This window comes from Heterocephalus glaber, unplaced genomic scaffold, assembly GCF_053883595.1.
Source record: "Heterocephalus glaber isolate CG9 unplaced genomic scaffold, H.glaber_assembly_v1.0 deba00001504, whole genome shotgun sequence".
Taxonomy (NCBI): Eukaryota; Metazoa; Chordata; class Mammalia; order Rodentia; family Bathyergidae; genus Heterocephalus; species Heterocephalus glaber.
The window spans coordinates 2,192,272-2,215,179 of NW_028258324.1; the positions used below are offsets into that span (position 1 = coordinate 2,192,272).

At 34.5% G+C, this 22,908-nt stretch overlaps 1 protein-coding gene and 1 pseudogene across 1 annotated transcript in view; both read right to left on the reverse strand.

Annotated features, from left to right (window-relative positions):
* Window positions 1-22,908, reverse strand: part of LOC106008794 (vomeronasal type-2 receptor 116-like) — a 195,361-nt pseudogene that overhangs the window by 95,740 nt on the left and 76,713 nt on the right.
* LOC101711432 (uncharacterized) overlaps window positions 10,370-22,908 on the reverse strand; it is a 52,811-nt gene continuing 40,272 nt past the window's right edge. The window contains exons 2-3 of the mRNA XM_087186017.1: window positions 15,974-16,037; window positions 10,370-14,016 (exon numbers count right to left, since the gene is read on the reverse strand). Of these exons, the coding sequence (XP_087042143.1) occupies window positions 12,468-13,961 (1,494 nt within the window). The 5' untranslated portion in view covers window positions 13,962-14,016; window positions 15,974-16,037 and the 3' untranslated portion in view covers window positions 10,370-12,467. The remainder of the gene's footprint in view (window positions 14,017-15,973; window positions 16,038-22,908) is intronic.

Here is a 22,908-nt window from a genome sequence, read left to right on the forward strand (position 1 = left end):
CCTGCATATAGGAGTTTCTTTTTCTACTTCTGTTATGGTATAACAGATTACTTCTGTTTTCTGAGGCTGACTACTCCCTCAATGATTGCCTAAGTGCTTAACCCTGGGGAGCAAATGACTGTTCAAATGAAAAAGATAAAATCCTCATAACAAGAGGAACCAATAGTTCAGCCACAGTCCAAGGGAGAAGGCTTGGAAGCCCCACAAGGAAACACTAATAAACGTCTGTGTTCAAAGGCTGAACACTCTGGGGTCTGATATCCTTTAAGGATGAGAGCACCAGAAATCACACTTGTTCCAGAAAATACAAGTATGCAGCAGCTTCTGTTTTCTACTGTTTTTGATCCACCAATCCCCACTCTTCTTGGATGACACCTACTCTTCTCGTGGCAGTTGCTTCTCACTCAGATCAGTGACCTTCACCTCAGTTGTCTCTAGAAGAATCCATACAGACAGACCCCAAATTGTCCTTTACTAGGTTTCATGGCATGTTTCCATCAAGCCTTGATGATAACAAGACTAATAATTACAAAAGCAAAAATAACTTTTAAAAATTATTGGTATAGGTTTGCAGATAACAATATGCAAATAATACAATAATATATAATGTTAAAATTCATCCTTGTAAGGTAGTTCATGTATATAACACATCTTAACTCTTTTTCCATCCCTTTCCCATTCTATTTCTCCCCATCCACCCATTTTTTGGTCCTCTTTCCATGTGTAAAAGATCTACCTCCCTTTTACCTATTATCTAGCTTGTATTATTCTTTTATAAAAGCAAAAGTTAAAAAGAATACTTTCTACAATAAAGTCAATAATCTACAAATAACAGAATCTTGAATATGCAAGTGTATCAGAATTTCATCACTCTTTTTATGTTTCTAAAGAAAATCCATAAAATATGGTTCCCAGAAACAGAATTCTAAGTGACAGGAATGAGGCGACATTCTGACCCCAGTAATGTAGCACCATCAGTGTGCAGAACAAGCATGTGATGATCATGAGCATATGAGTTCAGTGCATGAGAAGTGAAGCATTGGCTTTACCTATCAAGAACTTTGATACAGGGTTGAATGGATTTTGGGGCATAATCTGCCCTTGTATGTCCAGTATGTAGGGTCTGGTACCAGATAAGATAATCATATTCCTGCTTTATTCATACATGAACATTTAAAAATTTTAGCAGGGTGTAAAAATATCAACTTTCAGGAAATAAAAACTGACAAAGTTCAAATCATTTGCCACTCAGTAGCATGATAAAATCTCATGCCACTTTGATTCATCATTTATCTCATCAGATAGCTATAAGTGCTGTCACATGACAAAAAGGGTGGGTACAATAAAAGATAAAACATTCAGAGAAACATAACACATAGATTATACCATGTTTTATGTAATTATTTCAGTATTAAGGACTGTTAATCTCTACCTATGCATACTTTATCAATTAAATTCTTTCATAGATATGTATGTGTATAAAGTGCTATATGTATGTGTGTTTGATTTATTAGTATTCACTGTTGGAAACACACATTGAAGACATGGAATCATATAACCTTCAGATTAGGGGGCACTACTCTATTTTTTATTATAATAGGAAGGCACACAACTCCCATCTGTCTACTTGATCACAAGATAGAAAGATAAGACAAGTTTTTGAGAAGAGACATGACTGATCAACTTGCCAAAAGATAACTGGCACTTACATCACCCAAAAGCAACCCCTCTTCTGTTCCCATGTTTAAATCATACAGATTCTGGAAAACTTTCTATATTCATTTGCCTCAGAAAAATACCCTGGTTTCACATTTTGGGGGTATGATTGACCCTCCAAGGATTAAACTGGAAAGAAGTAAAAATTCCTGAGAGGAAAATATACTTTTAGAATGTTTATGGTTCACTGTAGAATAAACCTTAAATTACCACTGGATGGGTCAGTGGTAACTGAAGTGAGCCAGAGAAACAGTTTAAAATGATAAAGAAAACACATACATGCCTAAGGAGACAGCAGCAGTAATAAAATAGAAAGGAAAGCCATAGTCCCAAATTCATTCCTGGAAGCAAGCATTACCTCAATTCTGAAAGCAGAGAAAGACCCAACCATAAGAAGATGTAGTTTTTTAATAAAATGGAGTACTACTCAGCCATAAAGAATGAGAAGCTAGAGACATTTATAGCTAAATGGATGCATATTGAAGCCATACTCTTAAGTGAAATAAATAGGACACACGTATAAATACTGAATAGTTTCTCTAGTGTGAGAAACTGAAAGTGTAAATAAGAATTAAAATGATTAAAATGAATAATTGATAATTTGAAATAGGAAGAAAAGGCCCAAAGGGGTAGGGGAAGTGGGAGGGGAAGGGGAAATGAAAGAAGGGGAAGGGGAAATGAAAGAAGGGAAAGGAAAAATTATGAGAAAAGAAAAAAATGGAAACAAAGTCTGTGTAAATAGGGAAGGGTGGAGGGGGTGAAAGGTGCACAGGTAATGGGGAAAAAATAAGAACCAAGATACATCCTGTACAGGTACAAGCACCAAATGATAAATGTAAACATATTGTATACCTAAAATGTACCAATAAAAGAATTTAAGCAAAAAAAAAAAAAGAGAGAGAACCACAGGCCAATCTCCCTAATGAACCTAGATGCAAAAATCCTCAATAAGATATTGGCAAACAGAACACAAAAGATCATCAAGAAGATCACACACCCTGACGAAGTGGGACCCATCACAGGGATGCAAGGATGGATCAACATATGTAAATCAATAAATATACTATTTAACAGAGTCAAAGACAAAAACCACATGATCATCTCAGTAGATCCAGAAAAGGCATTTTACATAAATCTAATACTCATTCATTATTTTTTTAAAAACCTACAGAAAAGTAGAATAAATAGTCTTTGTGTCAACCTGATAAAAGCCATCTGTGCAAAACTAACAGCCAACATCACTCTAAATGGTCAAAAACTGAAATCTACCCTGGTATTTAGCTCAGTGGTTCCACCGCCTGCCTCACAAGCAGAAGGACCTGAGTTCGATCCCCAGTACCAAAAAGAACAAACTGAAATCTATCATATTAAAATCAGGAATAAGACAAGGATGTCCACTATCACCACTCCTCTTCACTACAGTTCTGGAAACATTAGCCAGAGCAATTAGACAAGAGAAAGATATAAAAGGAATAAAGATAGGAAATGAAGAAGTTAAAGTGTCATTATTTACAGATGACATGATACTCTGCATAGAAGACCCGAAGAACTCCACCAAAAGTCTTCTAGACTTAATAACCAAATTCAGTAGAGTAGCTGGATACAAGGTCAACACTCAAAAATCAATATCCTTCTTATACATAAATAACAGACTCATTGAGAAATTAGGGAAATAATTCCTTTTAAATAACATCCCCCAAAATGAAACATCTAGGGATCAATCTAATGAAGGAAGTGAAAGACCCTCACTTTGAAAACTACAGCACTCTGAAAAAAGAGATCGAAGAGGATATCAGAAAATGGAAAGGCATCAATCACTTCTTCTTGGGTAGGAAGAACCAATATAGTGAAAATGGCCATACTTCCAAAACTGCTATATTGATTCAATGCAATCTTGATTGAAATTCCAACAGCATATTTCACAGAACTAGAGAAAACAATCTAAAAATTCATTTGGAACCAGAAGAGACATAGAATAGCAAAAGCAATGCTAGACAACAAAGACAAGGCAGGGGGTATCACAATCCCCAACTTTAAACTATACTTCAAAGCTGTTGTGATAAAAACAGCATGGTACTGGCAAAGAAACAGAACTGAGGACTAAAACTTCCCTTATTCTATATTTATATTTATTCCCAATATTAGTTTTTTCATATTTTCTATGATTTTGTGGATCATAGAGTGTATTCACACATTGCTTATCTACATAGGGTTTCTCTCCACTATGAGTTCTTTCATTTATTTTAAAATAACTGGAAAATGGGTTTCCCCACATTGTTTACATATATAGGGGTTTCTTCTTGTGTGAGTTCTTTCATGTGTGTGCATGTTACTCAGTTATTGAAGTATTTTCCACATTGCTTACATACATAGTGTTTCTCCTTATTGTGATTTTTTGTGTATATGAAAGTAACTGGTATTACAGAAGCATTTTCCATGTTGCTTACATGCAGTATTTCTCTTCACTATTAAAGGAACTGCCACCCGTGGAAGATTTTCCATATTGTTTCTATACATAGGCATTCTCTCAAATGTGAATTCTTTTAATTCTATAAATATAATGAATATAAGTGAAGGCTTTCCCACATTCCTTATATACATATGACTTCTGTCCACAGGGGGTTCTTTCATGTATATGAATATAATGAGGAAGTAAAAGCTTTTTCACATGTTTACATACATACAGATTCATTCCATTAAGATTTATTTCATGGATTTGAACGTAAGTTGGTGTACTGAAGTTTTTCATATCTGGCTTACATACATATGGCTTTTCTTCACTGTGAGTTCCTTTGCTAGGATGATAGTAGGCCTACACACATTGCTCATATGCATAGGGTTTCTCTCCAGCCTTTGTCCTTGCAATTTTTTGAAAGGACTGAGAATCACTGCAAGTTTTCCTATATTCATTACATTTATACATCTTCTTTTTAAATCTCTTCTACCCATATAGTTTGAGTGTACTGTGAGCTATGGACACATTTAGCAATAAATGACCAAGCAGAGAGCTTTTACAAACAAGGCTTTCAGTCTGTTTTGTACCAGGGGTTTCCTGTACATATTATCATCTGCAGTCCAGAGGAACATTTCTCTATGCTGATTCCATAATTTTTATTGACAGCATTTGTCTACCTCTTTACTTCTTCAAAAGAAAAAAGCAACAACAAAAAAATATAATGTGTCTCCCAATTAATGACTTGCCAGATCTAGTTTGATGTTTTCTAAGAATTTCTGATCATGAATTGACTAAATGCTCTGAATAATGGCTTGAAAACAGGTATTACCAAAAATGTAATATTCACATGGGAGTATTTAAATTGGTATGTATGAAATATATAATAGCTACTTTCATTATAGGAATTCTGTGCAAATATTTACCATATCTTGCTCATTTTTATATACTTTTTCCTGTCACTCTTCCACTTCCTGTCTTCCCCTGATCCTCTTCATCTCAAAACTGTTCCTGATTTCTACTATTTTTTTATTTTACTTCTTAATTTATATTTTTGGTTTCTGAAGTAAAAGATATCATGTGATATTTGATTTTCTGTGTTTGATATATTTTAATGAATATTATGGTCAAAAATCTATCCATGTTTTTCATAAATATGACATTCTTTTATGGCTTAAAATATGGATATATACATATATATGTGTATCTGGATGCATAACAAGCATGCATAAGCAGGCCTACACTCAAAAGTTTTCTTTAGCATCTCATCTATTGATGAGCACCTAGGTTGCTTCCAAAGCTTAGTGGCTATTAAATGTACTGCATAACTATAGGTATACAGTTATCACAATAGGATAATCTTAAACCTTTTGGGAATATGCCCAATGGAGGTATAGCTGGATCAAATGGAACTTTTATTTTCACTTTTTAGAGGAATCTCTATACTCATTTACATAATAATTTTGCTACTTTACATTCCCACCAAAAATATAGGACAGTTTCTTTTAAAATCTTTTAGCTTGAATAAACTGAATGCTATAAAGGATGCTTTCAAAATAGTTATTATAGGGGGCCAGGGATTTAGCTCGGTGCCACTGCCTGCCTCGCAAGTGCAAGGTCCCAAGTTCAATCCCCAGTACCACACACACACAAAAAGAAATAGTTATTTTGTAAAAAGTGGTATTCACTTAGATTTTGAACACTGTTAGCAAGTTGGCAATTTGGCAAACACTGAATGGCTATACCACATTTAAATACAGATAATATTGCTTATCAATTACTTGATATAAAATTATTTTTAGAAAATACTCATATGTATACATAATTAGATATCTTTTTCCCCATTAAGTTTATTGGTACATTTTAGATATACAATAGTTATTCATCCATAATTAGATATCTTGAAGATCAGTCCCAGAGTAGACTGTTGCACATACACCTATTCTTCATGCCTAATGCAATTTCAAACATGTTCATAACTTTGAGCATGGAAATAATTTGTCTACTGAAATATCATAATATCACTAGTGTCATAATGTCAGTACTCCCAATTTTCAATATTGGAATATCTTAAACATTTACTTGTCAGATTATAGACATTCAACCTTTATCTGTTTTTGGAGAAAGCTTGTAAGATTAAAAATATTGAGCATGGTCTCATTTGTACAGTTTGTTTATTGTATTTCTGCTTACCCCCTGACTCTTGAGGAACATATCATTTTTTGAGGGTGCAAAATTATCTTAAAATCTTTATTATTTGTACTGATCGTCAATTTGCAGATACTCCCAGTTTCTTCCTTGTGTAGATAAATAAATAATAATGTTACTACATTACATAAGAATTAAGAGACATAGTGTTTTATGGTATCAAATGACAATGTCTGCAATATTCATCAAAAAGTTTTCTTGTTCTATTTAAATAAAATTGCACTGATGAGCAAGAACCAACACTCTCTGATTGCATAATCTACAAAATATCATCCTTAGTAATAGCAGTCGTGACCCTAAAGGTTTTCCATATCACATCTCTGTAGAGCTTCTTTGGGGAAGAATCCAGCAAAGCCCCCTCCTTCACTGCAAAGTCCAAAGCCACATCCACAAAGGTCACTCACTACCTCCTAAATCATCACACATATATTTCTAGGAAAAAGGTTGTAACTCACAGCACTGAATATCTCAACTCCATTCATAAATGATGAAATGAGGCTGTAGCATTGAAATGTTCACTCCACATTTGGTCATCAGCCATTTTCTCAATCCATATTGATGTCCTCTTTCACAGCAACTCTGATGCTAAACTAAAATCCATTGCTAAGCATCAGCAGAATATGAACACAGCAGGGTGTTATAGTGGCATGGTTGTAATTGTTGCACTTGGCAGTCTCAGGCAAGAGGATTGCAGATGTTCAAGGCCAGCCTGGGTTACATAGTGAGTTTAAGGTCAGTTTGAAACTCATAGTGAGACCTTGTCTCAGAAGACCAAAAAAAAAAAAAAAAATGAATATGAACAATTCATCCTCCTGGGTCACTCCAGTTTTATTTATACACTGTTGCTAAAGCATGATTTTTAGAGGGAGACTCCAAGACATAAAACTCTCTGTAGATGAACTGCTAATGAATTTTTCTGCTAGATCATAATCTCTTCTCTATTATTATTTCACTTTTTGTATCTAGACAGCATTTTGAGACTTGGACCTGATTTCAAAAACACATCAGTTGAACACTAAATAAAATTCATGAACAATAATTACAAATGCTAATTATAAAATTAGTTTTTATTGGAGGAGGATTAAGGACAATATTAGGGTATTTTTCTCAAAGTTTAATGGCACTAATAGATCACCTTTCACACAGATATAAAAATCTAGGGTAGTAAAAGTGAGGGTATTGGGGAGATGGCTATGATTAAATATGTGTTGAAAAGCCATATTGTACAATGTTTATAGGCACTGATAATAAAAATTCAAGAAAAATGTCAAAAATCCCTTTTATTTCTCAAAAATTGTAGCACTTCAGTACAACAAATGTCTAACAATGTTCAATAACATGTAGACAAGTAGGTGAAAGCTTGTTTAAGATAAACAAAAGAAATTAAAATTCACTATTCAGAGACTGGTACCATTAGTAGAAAGAGTAACAAATAGTTTATAGGAAAGAAAGACAATACTCAGTGAACAAAGTATTAATATAAGATAGAGCTGCTATTTGTGCAACAGTGACAGAAATCACAATGTGTTTAATACATGAATCGTGGAGAAACTGTACTTGAGAATCTGTACTGTAGTCTCTATCCTATGTACAATAAAGTAACAACTTGAAATAGGAAAGATAAATTAAAATACTTTGAGGATTCATTGTAAAATCTTTTGGATATGAAATATGAATTTCATCAGAAAAAAATTAAAATTAGAGAAATTTAAATTCTGGAAAATTACGAGGTAAAAGACAAAAAATGTGAAATGTATGCAATATAAAATATTTGTGTACAGAGTAAAAAATCAATGAACACATTTAAAAAATGAAACATATCTAACTCAAGTAAAAGCACCAAAGATAAAATAAGACCCATGACCTTGGTTGGGGCAAAAGCCAAAAACATGGAAGTGTGGATGACCACAATAGTTATACTTGGGCTGGGGATTTAGCTCAGTGATTCCGCCACCTGCCTCCCAAGTGCAAGGTCCTGAGTTCAATCCCTGGTACCAAAAATGAATAATTACACTTATGTAAGAATGGAGGATGAGGCTGGGTGCGGTGGCACAAGCCTGTAACCCCAGGATTCAGAAGGCTGAAGCAGGAGGAATACTGCAAGTTCAAGGCCAGCCTGGGATACATAGTTCAAGACCAGCCTAAACTACATAACAAGACCTTGTCTCAAAAAATAAAAAATAATTTCTAAAAAAAGAATGGAGGATGAGTTGCACACTCCACACCTATTTCCTGTACTCTAGAGTTTAAGAAAATCTACAGATCAGTTAGGATGTCTGAGTACTCTCATCCATGGCCCAAAGCCCATTAATACTCTGAGCATTCCCTGGCATACTGTTATATCATACAATATTTTTGAGAAGAAAATTCACTCCAAAATATTTTAAAAGTAAATTACCATTAGGAAAGAACCAATGAATTTACATGTTTTCCTATCCTATAACATTAAAAGTTGAGAAATAATTTTCAGATTGGACAGCAATAAACAAAGTGGCATAGTTGCAAACACAAGTGCTTCAGGCACCCAGCTATCAGCAGTTAGACTTCATGCTGGCTATCAGGAGAAGTGCAGCTTAGAAAGTTGCTGGGGATTTAGCTCAGTGGTTCTGGTGCCTGCCTCACAAGCGCAAGGTTCCGGGTTTGATCCCTGATACCAAAAAATTTTGGGCCGGGGAATTAGCTCAGTAGTTTCACCACCTGCCTTGCAAGTGCAAGGACCCGAGTTCAATCCCCAGTACCAATAAATAAATAAATAGTCAAAGAAAAGACTGACATCAAAATTGATCAATGTCTACATATTCGGCTTATGATGCAAGTTGCTATGCTTGCCTATAGAGGAATGGTTATCATATTGCTGGCCTGAGAGGTTTTTGTTCAGAGAACTTACAATGAGAATTCACTCCCACAAGCAGAGGTTTGGATAGGTTAAGAATCTGCCAAAGTTATGAAGCCTCAAGCTGTTGATCTTAGCATCTTCAAATGGAACGCAAATAGTAGAAGCATTAGGGGCTAAATATTGTTAGTAAAATTCCAAAAATAAATTCATATGTTTACTTACCATTCAGCTGGAAGAGAAAAGGAAACATGAGAACAAACCACTGGAATATTTCTACAGTCAATGATTTGGCAGAAAGTACTGTACCCAAATTCACCCATTTTAATCTTTCTCCCTCAAAATTGGAAAAAGATTATGATTTTGAGTGTTTTCTCGTTAGACCGATAATACACACATAAGAAACAACAACAAAAATCAAACAATACAGTGAACTGAGTGAAACAATTTCTGAGAAAATCAGTGAATTTTTTTACATAAAAACTATCAGACAGTCTTAATTATTCCAAAAGGGATACAGGCAAACAGAAAGTTAATGAAAGAAAATTAGAAAATGGTGTTTCTGTAAAATTACATCAGTAAAGATTTAGACATTATTGAAAAGCCATACAGAAATGGTGCAAGTGCAAAAGTGAAAAATTTGAGTGAATCTACCACTATTATTATTCCATGGTATAATTAAGCAGCCAGAATTAATGAAGAAAAACAACTGAAATCACACAGCAATGAAGGGAAAACACAGAATAAATTTGAGTGAAAATATCTCCAGTATATGTTTTGCAAGAATTGTTCACTGATATCCTATATGAAGAAGCACAAGATATATTAGGATATCTCACCACATAATGACAGAACAGATTTCTGAAGAAACCTAGAACTTTATATCTACCAGTATTAAAAAAATATGTTCAAACTGATATCAGCAGTCTACTGGGTTCATAGAGCTACTGTTACGTACAATGAATAACAAATTGTACATGGGATAGGAAGTAATTTTGAACTTGTTAAAGTATGTGACTGTCTCTGAAACAAGTGTTATTTCAAGTGGATTTTGATTAGTTGTAAATGAATGTTGTTTACATTCCAAAAATCAGAAAAGTTAGGACACAAGCCTACTGAATATCTAAATACCACCAAAATAAAGTATGGAAATATGAGCATAAAAAATAAATATTTATTTTGTACAAAAACCCTAAAATTGTATAGACATGATAATGTTTCTTGATATCAAAGAAAAAAACTGGAAAAATTATACACTGCATATAGTCTATAATTACGTTTGGATACATGCAGATTTCTTCTCAGAATATGGAAAACAATACTTGCTAATCTATAAGTTGGAAAACAGTTGAACTGTCTAAAATACATGTTCAAAAATATTTAAAATACATACATTATAATTTTAAAATATAACATTCATTTAAAAACCCTTATAACAAAGAAGAAAAACTGAAGCATATGCACAAATAATTTAAACAGAATCTAGTGGGAAAATTTCAATCATTAATAAAAATTCAGTTTTAAGTGTCCTCTTACCTCACAATTTCTTTTTTTTTTTCTTTGGTACCAGGGATCAAACTTGGGACCTTGCGCTTGCAAGGCAGGTGGCAGAACTACTGAGCTAAATTCCCGGCTCTCCTCACAATTATTAAAACAGTACACGGCCGGGGATTTAGCTCAGTGGTTCTGCCACTTGCCTCAAAAGCGCAAGGTTCTGAGTTCGATCCCTGTTACCAAAAACAAAAAAAAAAACAGTACAAACTACATAAATATTAAGCTTAATATAAAAATACATGTCAATTCACCTGTGAACTAAACATGATGCAAAATAATGTAGCACCTAATTTGATTACAAGACAGTAAATTCCCACAATACTGCTTATACAAACAGAATTATGTCAGCACATTAATTCTTAGAAGTGAACTTACATAATCCAGAGATCTACTTTAAGAATTACTGATAAACACACTATATTTACAGTGTTTGATGTATCCCTTCTTTGTGTACTTTCTGGAGCATTCTACACAAAAGTAATTGACATCAAGTTTTTGTGTAATATGCTTTTTAGGTTTTCACTACATGAGAAATGTTCAAAGGATTTTGAAAATGAGTTATAACTGAGATATTTATGCATTTGCTGGGATTTTTTTATCCAATTTACATTCTTATATATAAGCCAGCTATGACTTGGGTGCATTCCTTCCATTCAGTTTCTCACTATATTATGTTCTTCTGAGAATAGAATCTAAATGACTACAGGTGTTCTCATACAGTGCCCATTTAGAGGAGTTATCTGCACTGTTGTTCATGTTTCTTTTTACATGAAAGGTCATGTAAAAGTGAAGAACTTCCACAATTTATATGTCCTTTCAGTGTGTTTGTTTTCTGAAGTGATGGAAATTACAAAAGGCTTTCTAACATTGTCTACATAAGGCTTTTATCCAGTGTTAGTTTCTTCATGTGTTTCAAGGTAAGCTGAAGTGAAGAGTTTCCTACGTTTACCACATAAATATGGCTTCTCTCCCAAGAGAGATGTATGTACATGCATTTGGAAAAATAAAAACCTTTACCACATTGTTCACACGTGTTCAGATTTTCTTCCTTCTGAATTCTATTATGTACGTATTGATACCTGTGAGTACTAACTTCCCACTGTTTACAAAGAAAGGGCTTCTTTCCACTCTGAATCCTTTCATATCCTTGCACCATTACATACTCATGGTTAATTTCTTCTGTGATATTTTTTAATGTCTCTGATGAATACTGGAGTAGTCTTTTGCATTGTACTGAATGGTTTCATACATTTCTTACAGTGTTTCTCACTAGTGTGAGTTCTTTCACATAAATGACAATAACTGTGAGTAGTTAATGCTTTTCCAGATTTTCTATTCAGTGTGAATTCTTTCATGTATTTCACAATGACTGTGTGTGCAGAAAGCTTTCTTACACTGCTCACATATATAGGGTTTCTCAAAAGTGAGTTTTTTATGTATTTGACAGTAACTGTGCATCCTAAAGGCTTTAATACATTGCTTGCATGTATACCACTTCTCTCCAGTGTGAATTTTTTTATGTATATATAGTGAAAGCTTTCCCACAATGCTTTCATAGTTTCACATCAATGTGATCTATATCAGTAGTTGACAGTACATGTACGTACTAAGTGCTAACCACATTGCTTAAACAGGCTCTCTACACTATGCTTTCTTTCATGTTTTTGACAATAACTGCGTACACTGAATGATTTCCCACATGGCTCACATACATAATGTTTCATTGCAGTGTATCTTCTTATGTTTACAAAATGAACTGTTATCAGTGAAAGCTTTCCCACATTGGTTACATACATAAGGTTTTTCTCCAGTGTGAATTCTTTCATGTATTTGACAATTACTATGTCTACTGAATGCTTTACCACAATGCTTACATAAATAAGGTTTCTGTCCAGTGTGGATTTTTTCATGAATGTGGCAATCACTTTGTGTCCTGAAAGCTTTCCCACATTGCTTACATACATAGGGTTTCTCCCCAGTATGAGTTCTTTTATGCTTACAAAATGAACTCTTACAATTGAACGCTTTCCCACACTGTTCACATACATAGGGTTTCTCTCCACTGTGATTTCTTTCATGTATTTGGCAATACTTGTGTGTACTAAATGCTTTCCCACATTGCTTACATACATAGGGTTTCTCCCCAGTGTGAGTTCTTTTATGTGTACAAATTGAACTCTTACAAGTGAATGCTTTCCCACATTGTTCACATATGTAGGGTTTCTCTCCAGTGTGATTTCTTTCATGTATTTTACAGTACTTGTATGTTCTAAATGCTTTCCCACACTGTTTACACACAAAGGGTTTCTCCCCAGTGTGAGTTTTCTCATGGATTTGACAATCACTGTGTCTGGTGAAAGCTTTCCCACACTGCTTACATAGATAGGGTTTCTCCCCAGTGTGAATTTTTTCATGTATTTTACAATTACTCTTGAAATTGAAAGCCTTCCCACAGTGCTTACATATATAGGGTTTCTCTCCAGTGTGATTTCTCTCATGTATTTGACAATACTTATGCGTACTGAAAGCTTTCCCACATTGCTTGCATACATAGGGTTTCTCACCAATGTGAGTTTTTTCATGTATTCGACAATTACTGGGTTTGCCAAAAGCTTTCCCACAATGCTTACATACATAGGGTTTCTCCTTAGAGTGAGTTCTTTCATGTGTACAAAATGAAGTGTTACTAGTAAAGGATTTCTGGCATTGTTTACATACATAGTGCTCTTCTCCATTGTGAGGTCTTTCCTGTATTTGAATATAGTCATGAGAATTAAAAGCTTTGCCACATTGTGTGTATACATAGGGATGCACTCCACTGTGATTTCTTTCATAGATTTGAACATAATTGGGCAAACCAAAGGTGTTTGAGTCCTCTTTACATACAAGGGGCTTCTCTCCAGTGTGAGTATCTACATTGCAATCAGAGTAAGCTTTCCCACACTGCTTATATTCGTAGGGTCTCTCCCCGGTGTTTATACTGGCATGCCTCTGAAGAAACTGGAAATCATGTACACTGTAATTAGACAGCTTGTCTTCAAATCCTTGACACTCATATGACTTGAGTACAGTGTGAGCTGTGATGGGTACATCTAACAATGAATGACTGATCAAGGGCTTTCTACAAACAAGATTTTCAACTGGGTTTGAAACAGGTAGCTTCATGTTCACATCAGAATCTGGAGTCCAAAAAAGCATTTCTTCATGTTGATGCCATGATTTATTTTGATGGCCTTCCACTACCTCTTCACATCTGTAAAACAAAAATAATAAACATTGAAAAATCCATCATATTATAAAATGTTTCCTTATTAATGATTTACCAGGAGGAGATCTGGTTGGATCCCCCCTATAAATATTTAACTATGAATTTCCTGTACACTCTGAAGTATGGCTTTAAAACTGCCCTTTCTGAAACAGAAGTCAATATGGGAGTTTTAAAAATGACACATTTACATAATATTTGATTTCATTTTGGAGAATCGGTACACATGTATATCATGTTGATTACTTTTAATAACCTTTCCTCCATGACCCTGCCCCTTCCCCCTTCCATTGAACCTCTTCACCATCACCAAAAAGCCTCTATATTTTCTACCATCTCTCCTTTATTTTACTCCTTAATTCATATTTTGTGTTTCTCATATATATCACCAGATACTAGACTTTCATTGTTTGACTTACTTCACTTAAAATTATATCTGTCTTATTTCACTTAAAAGTTATAGGCTTAAGATCCATCAATTTTTTTGGCAGATGACATCATTTTATTCTTCTTTCTAGCTGAATACAATTCCATTTCGTATACATACCACATATTTTTCAGTGTTGCACTAACACTGAGCTACATCCACAGCCTTTATTTTGAGACAGAGTTTCCTCAATCATTAAGCTTCCCAGGCTAAGATTGAACATGTGATCTTTCTGGCTCAGCTTCTCAGAGTGCTGAGCTTACCAACCAGCATGCACCATTATGGTTGAACTATCCCGTATATTCTTTATCCACTCATCAGTGAAATACATATGTAGGCTGTTTTCAGAACTTACCTAATAAAAACTGTTCTGCCATAGCATGTTTATGCATGTATCATAATATGATGACTAAGCTTTTTAGGAATATATCCAGTGAACTATAGCTGGATCAAATGGAATTTCTATTTTTACTTTTTTTTTTTTTTTTTTTAGAATCTTCTATACACATTTCCATAGATGTCGTACTACATGACATTCCCAACAAAAATATAGGAAGGTGGTTTGTAACAATTTTGGAAAATGAATGGACTGAATGCTATGGAGAATTGCTTGCAAACAGCTATTATTAAAACAGTGGCATTTATTTGGATTTAAATATTTCTACCAGGGTAGCAATTTTCCAAATTGCTGTGTATAAAACATTTAAATAAAAATAGCATCCCTTAAACTGGTATAAAAGTGGTCTTCAGAAAATATTAACATGTATAAATAATTAGATATTCTCAACTAGACCCCCAGCCTAAACAAAAATTTTGTTTCATATATACTTACAGCCAATGCCTAAATGCAATTTCATAAAATATTTTCATTATTTTGAGTGTGGAAGACATTTTGTTTATTTTGACACATTAGATATCACTTATGACATAATATCAGTATTCCATAAATTCCCAACATTAGAATATTTCAGATATTCAATTGTCACAGTATAGATTCTCAACATGCATGCATGCTAGGAAAGTTTGTGAGATTAAATAAATTTGAACTTGGTTTCATTTGTAGTTTAGCTGGTTCTAAAAAGTTTTTATTTCTATTGATACATGTTTTCAATACATGACTACATTCAGCATAAATTGTTGGTGCATGTACAGAACAAATCTTAATCCTTAATCCTTTACCCCTTCTTCCTCTCTCATTCAGCCATCTATTTCCCTTCACTTTTATAAAATACCTTTCTCCCTGTTTTCTATTATCAATCTTTTACTTTGCTCTTTTATTTAGTTATGTACAATGAAGTATGACTCAGCCATAAAGAAGGATATATTTGACTAATTTGTAGGAAAAAAGATTGCACCTTGAGGGCATAATGTTAAATAAAATCAATCAAAAACACAAGTTTATATATTGCATGGTTCCTCTTATATGAGGAACCAACAATATAAACAGTTCCCTTGGTTTAGAATTTTTTGCTCATTCCCTGACTTTTGAGGAGGATTCCTTTTTTTAGTGCAAAGTACCTTAGATTTTTCCTCCAACACTGTTGCCATTCATCTTCAATTTGTTGGTCATCCCAATTTCTTCCTAAAGTGTAGAAAATGAAATATAAGTTGTTCCAACATTACATAAAAATTCATGGATTCCAGGTAGATTCATGTGATCATACCTAGAATATTCATCAAAATCTTTTCACATTCCAATTAGTAAAACTACACTGATGAGGAAGAAGCAATGCTCTCTGATTTTATAAATTAGATAATGATAACATTCTCACCTATAGCAGACACATTACTAAAGGTTTCCCACATCACATCTCTGTAGAGCTTCTTTTGGGATGAATCCAGCAAAGCCCACTCCTCCATGGTGAAGGTCACAGCAACATCTTCAAAGGTCACTGCCTCCTAAATCATTACACATATATTTATAGGAAGATGATTGAGACTCACGGTACGGAACACTTCAACCTCATAAAAAGCCGAAATGGAATTGAATCTTCCAAATGTTTACATCATGACTTCCTGTCAAATTCTTTATCTCCATCCATATGCTTATCTTACAAGAATTCTGATGCTACAATGGAATTCTTTTCTAAAGCAATACAATGGGAACAGTGGTTCTCCTGATTAACCCCAGTTTTGTTTGTACACTATCTCTAAAACATGGTGTACAGAGGAAATCTACAAGACAAGCATCCAAATAAAAAACTGGAAAGATGATTATCTAATTAACTCCTTTGACAGATCATAGAAAATATCTCTTTTCACAACTTATTATTTAGGAAACTTGTTCTTTCCTTCTCTCACTGAATTTAGACAGCATTTTGAAACCCAAACCTGGTTTCACAGGCAAAGAATTAATCAAATAGTAAATAAATACCATGAATGATAATTAAAATTCTAATAAACATTATAATTTTTATTGGGGAATGTCTATGGATAATGAAATTAGATTAAGAGCTCAATGACACCAAATGGTCATCTTTCACATGGATAGAAAAAATTCTACGGTGGTGGGAGAAAAATGGGGGGAATGTATATGATCAAAATATGTGCATTGAAAACCAATGTTTTGCAAAGTTAACAGGCACTAATAAAGATAAATTTAAGAAAAAAATTTGCCACTTCCAAATCATACCTTTAGCTGTTCAATAAAATAAATGTCTAACAAAATTAATTAAGTAGCAATAAGAAAATGACAGCTTCCCTAACACACATAAAAGAGATTCAAAATTCAGTGCTTAGGGCACTGTTTATTTAATAGAGAGAACAACAAACAACACAGAAAAGGAAAAAAGTCTTCAGTGGGCCCACATATACATACAATACTGAATAATGATAGAGCTGGTATGGCATAAAGTGGCAAAAATCACAGTGTGTTTAATACAAAACACAGGGAGAAACAGAAATGTACAATGAAACTCTCTCCACATTCCATGGACAATAATTATCATCTTGAAATGTGAAAGATAAACTTGAGTAATTGAGAATTCAGAGTCAAATAGCTTTTGGATGTGAAAAAAAAGTTTCCTCAGTAGAAAATCAAGAACCAATCAGGATTAGAGGAAGAAATTGAAACTTATGAATAGCAGAAGGAGTAAAAGAAACAAGTAAAAAAAAAAAAATGGAGTGTATATAAAAAATATGTGTACAGGTTAAAAATAAATTAAAAACATAGCAGAATGAACAAAACATGTACAACTAAAGAGAAACACCAAGTATGAAATGAGACCCATGACTTTGGTTGAGAAAATAGCCAAATAAAACAGAAATGTGGAAGGATACACCTACAAGTACACTTATGGAAGATGCACTCCACAGGCACTTCCTGTCCTTTGAAGGTTAACAACATCTACAGACCAGGAACTTTATTCCAATGTCCAAAGGATACATTATGCTATTGTTCCTACAGACAGATGTGATTGTTTTTGAAAGACCCTAGTTAGCAAAACCGACTCCGTATTGCTGCTTGACCCACCTGCCCTTTAGATCAACTCAGAAGGAGGAAGCTTAAAAACCTCCTCCCCTTAGAAAGTCTCTTTAGAAATAACAATTAATCAACTATTGTTTTACAAATGTTCTAAAAGCAGGACTTTCCGCTTCTGTACCTTTTGCTTGCTTTACTAGTTCTATCCCATAAGGGGGCCTAGAAACTGTTGGCCTCAAAGGAGTATAAAATATGTTAATCTCTCCCCAGTCAGGGCTCGAGTCTGATGCTCAGCTCCAGTCCCGGCCTTCCAGTCGGTAATAAACTCCTGTGTGGATTTAATGTCGGTCTCTGGTTGGTTCTTTCTCACTGGGTGCAACAGTTTTCACATCAACATAAAGTAAACTTGAATAACCTTCAACCATGTGACCACTGGAATGTATAAGAAATGAGCTTGCCCATGACTCAGACATGAGGACATGTGACACACAATAAGATAAAAGTGCCCATAATATGCTTTTCTGTGCAATTCCATTTATTTATTTTGTTTTGTTGTCTTCTTTTGTTTTGTTTCCGGTACCAGCAATCAAACTCGGGACCTTGCACTTGCCAGGCAGGCACGGTGCCACTGAGCTATATCTCTGGCCCTTTGTTTTGTTGTTTTGAGATGCTGCATAGTTCAGGCTGCCCCTGAACTCCCTGTGTAGCCCAAGGCTGGCCTTGACTGAGTGGTCCTCCTGCCTCAACCTCTGGAGTACTAGATTTACAGGCATGTCCCAACATGTCTGATTTTTTGTGTGACTTCTATAGTATCAATTAAGGAAATTCTAATAGAGCAAAACTAAAAGAATATTGCATAGTGAGAAGTACATATAGTAAAATTAGGTAAAGGACTGGGATAGGGGTTTAGCTCAGTGGTGCCACTGCCTGCCTCACAAGCTCGAGGTCCTGAGTTTGATCCCCGTTACCAAAAAAAAAAATTAGGTAAGGTACCAACAGAAGTAAGACTGTGGTCATCTATAGGGAAGCAAAGGTGAATCAAATAGGGTTTGACCTGGCTACTCTTTACCACTGTCCAAAGCCCAGTTATAAACCTTTCCAAGGGTTTCCAGGATATTTCTGTTGTGATTATTGTTAAATCTCACCAAAAACTATTTTGAGAAAAAAATACTTACATAGAAAATTACCATGTGGAAAAAACTAATTTGTATGTTATCAACCTTCTAACATGGAAATATGAAGGATAATTCACAGACTGGACAGCAGTAAACAAGATGGTACAGTTGCAAATATTAGACCTCCAGACACCCATCAAGCTATGGTCTGACTGCATGCTGGCCATCCAGAGGGGAGCAGGATAGAAAGTCAGAGAAGTAAAAGATGGACATGAAAACTGATTGTTTAAACTTCCTATTTAAAGTAAATTTTTATGCTAAAGTTTAGAGGAATGCCCTTCACATTCACACTGGTTAAGTTATGGCATAAAAATCCAAGAAGTGGGGCCAGGGATTTAGCTCAGTGGCTCCACCGCCTACCTCGCAAGCTCAAGGACTGGAGTTAGATCCCCCATACCAAAAAAAAAAAAAAAAATCCAAGAGGATATGCCAAAGATTATGACTCACATAACTAATGGCTCAGGCAGAGCACAGTAGCCTCTCAACCAGGTACCAAGTATCTTGAGGGTTAAGGAGGCTAGGCTAAGGTTATTGAGGTTAACAGAGAACTCATGCTGAGAATTCACTTCCACAAGCAGAGCTTTAGGTTTCAAAGTATTTGCCAGAATCAAATTTGTGAAACCTAGGCTTTTGATCACATTATCTTCATTTGGGACACAAATGGGAGGTGTGAAGAGGGTTAAGTATTGTAACTAAAAATCAAACAATGAATGCACATGCTTTCATTTTCTAGTTTAGCTGTAAGGATGCAAAAGAGAATGTTCTAAGCCACAAAAAAATAACTAAAATCCACAATCCTTCAAGACCAGAACAAGCCATTGTATTCAATGTGAAAATAAAAAGGAAGTAGACTGCCAGAAGTGTGATTTACTCTGAAGAAACCAAGGATCAGAACAAGGGTGGTAAAATGTTAAGTGTCCTGAGCAAGGGTAAGAGAAATTTCAGAGGTAAAAACTCCTGGGGCACAGTTTTAGACAACCTAAAATCTTGTGTTTTGCTTCCATAGGCACTGGTAGCATCTCACAGCAAGAGAGAAATTTTTTTCTGATTCTGAGAATAGGAAGAGGAGAACACAATCATTTTGTAAATTCTCACGTTTTAATGAGTTCTGACTGGAAAATACTGTATTTCCACAAAGCCTAAAACACTGGGACATTTGTATACCGAAATTCTTGATAAAAGTGAAGCTACTAATTTCAGCCACTCCATGCTATCTCCCTCAACCCTGAAAATGAAATAGGATGTGACTTTAACTTTTACCTCATTAGACTAAGCAAATGTTCACATATGAGCAACAAACAGTAACACCACAGAGTACAGAGGAAGGGGAAAGAAAAAAACAAATGAATTGAAACAGTATCTTAAAAAGATCAGTGAATTATCTATGAAAGGCAATCAGGCAACTGTCAAATTATGGAAAAATGGTAGAGGCAACCAGATGGAAAGAATTAAAGGGAAACAGGAAAAAGCTGTTTGTATAAAATAACATCAGTAAAGACTTCCAAAAGACCACACAGAAGTTACTGAAGTCCAGAGAATACCTGAAATAAAACTATTGCCATGGATTCTACCTGTATTAATCAAGAAATTAAGTTTAAGTGGATAATGTCAAGGCCTCTACTAGGTTGTTAGAGCTACTGACATGTAGAATCAGTGACAAATTGCACATCAGATGGAAAGTAATTGTGAACAGGCTAAGGTACATGAAACAAGTTTTATTTAAACATAAGTTTAAATAAATTGTATATGGATATTGCTAACAATGGAAAATCAGAAAAAAAATTAGGACACAGGCATACTGGACCTTGCACTTGCGAGGCAGGCACAGCACCACCAAGCTAAATCTCCAGGCACCACTGAGCTAAATCCCCAGCCCCATACTGGATTCTTAATTGACAACAGCAAATGGAATTATGTAATAATACTCCATTAAAGTAAACAAGGAGAAATTAGAAAGATTAAACAAAAAAAAGAACAACTAAAACTAATGGAAAATAGTAAGAAACATGCTATATAAATTCCAAACATACATCCTATGTATATAAGTAATTTGAATAAGCAATTAAAAGACAGAGTGTGAGAGTATATTTGTATTCTCCATAAAAAAAAATACTTTACACAGAAGAGAGCTGATGAACATGTTTTAAAATTTATAATTTTATTTGGGCAAAATAAATAAGCTCAAGACATTTATTACCCACTACTGTGAATATAGTTAAAAAAAACTATCATTTATTCTGGAAACTAGCACAGCATTTATTTTGAAGTATTCATACTCCAAAAAAGTGAAAAGTTTGTGATATGATCTGTTTGATTAGTTTTACTCTCTGACAACATATAACTGTTTCAAGGACTTGGGCATTAAATTATAAATAAATTCAGTCTCCATTTGTCAATTAAAAAGTATACAAATACTTTAAAAATATAAGAAACATATGATAAACATGAAGAAAAACATATAATAGAAAGTTATGCGAAAATATAAACTGGTCTAGAACTGATTCAAGAAAACCTACTGAATTTATATTAATTTGACACTATTCATTCTGTATCTCCAAGACAATAAGAATTACAGCATCAAATATGGTATCTAAGGAACTTCTCCAACAAAACAGTTCTCCTTATATATTCCACTAAAAGCAAATTCAAATAACATAAGACAACAACACAAAACTGAAGGGTATGGCCAGGGATTTAGCTCAGTAGTTCCATCGCTTGCCTTATAAGTGCAAGGACCCGAGTTCGATCTCTGGTACCAAAAAAAAAAAAAAAAAACTGAAGGGAAAATCACAGAACAGCAACTATTTCTGAAGATTTCAAAATACTTCCATCATTAATTAGGTCAAGAAAACTATAATTATATAGTTAAAATCAACACAAAGAACACTATTCAGAGACAACTGTAGAACATTCCACAAGGAAGAGAAAACTGCACAGAGACTGAATTGGTGGCAGCTGGTGAACTCAGACCTGGCTCATGATTGGAGACCCTGTTCCCACAGCCTGCAGATGTCTGCATCCAGCACACTTCTGGTGGTGGACTTCAAGAATGAGCAGAGTCACATCCTGGCTTGAGCTCTGCCCTTTATTCCTAGGCTGTGGAAAAAAAGCCACACCTCCAAAACAATAGAAAACTTTAAAAAAATTTTTTTGGTTTTTTGCTCTTTCTGCTCATTTCCCCCAACCTTTATTCCATTGTTTGCCCCTTTCCTTTTTTAAAGAGTGTGTGTGAGTGTGTGTGTTTCTCATACACTTGCCCTGTTCTTCTAATATAGTTTATAGAGGGTAAAGGAATCCTTCCTTGTCCCCCTTTATTCCTTCTACTTTTATCCATATCTTTTCACCTAACTTTTTTCTTCTGTTCCTTCCTCTATTTTACTTTTCTTTCTTCTTCCCACTCTTCACATCTGTTTCCCTTTAATGTTTTCTCTAATATTTATATTAACCACAGAAGCCTTTCTCATACCCATTTCTAACTACTGATTTTATAACATTTCCCCTGTTATCCTATCTAAATATATAACATACTTCTAACCCCCTACTTCCTCCTTCCCATACCACATAGCAGAAGACTTTTTTTTTTCTGCTACCAGAGATCAAACTCAGGACCTTTCACTTGCAAGGCAGGTGTGCTGCCACTGAGCTAAATCCCCAACCCAGCAGAAGACTTAAAAAAAAAAACAACCTTATTTTTCCTCCCTCCACCATCTGGCATTACCTGGCCCCCAATCCTCTTGATCTTTACATAATTGACTCTATAAAATTACTGTTGAAAGAAGAGGAAACATAGCTTCCACTTTTAGTGATATAAACTGTGGGTCAATACTTGGGCTGTTATGATGCTTACACTATAACTG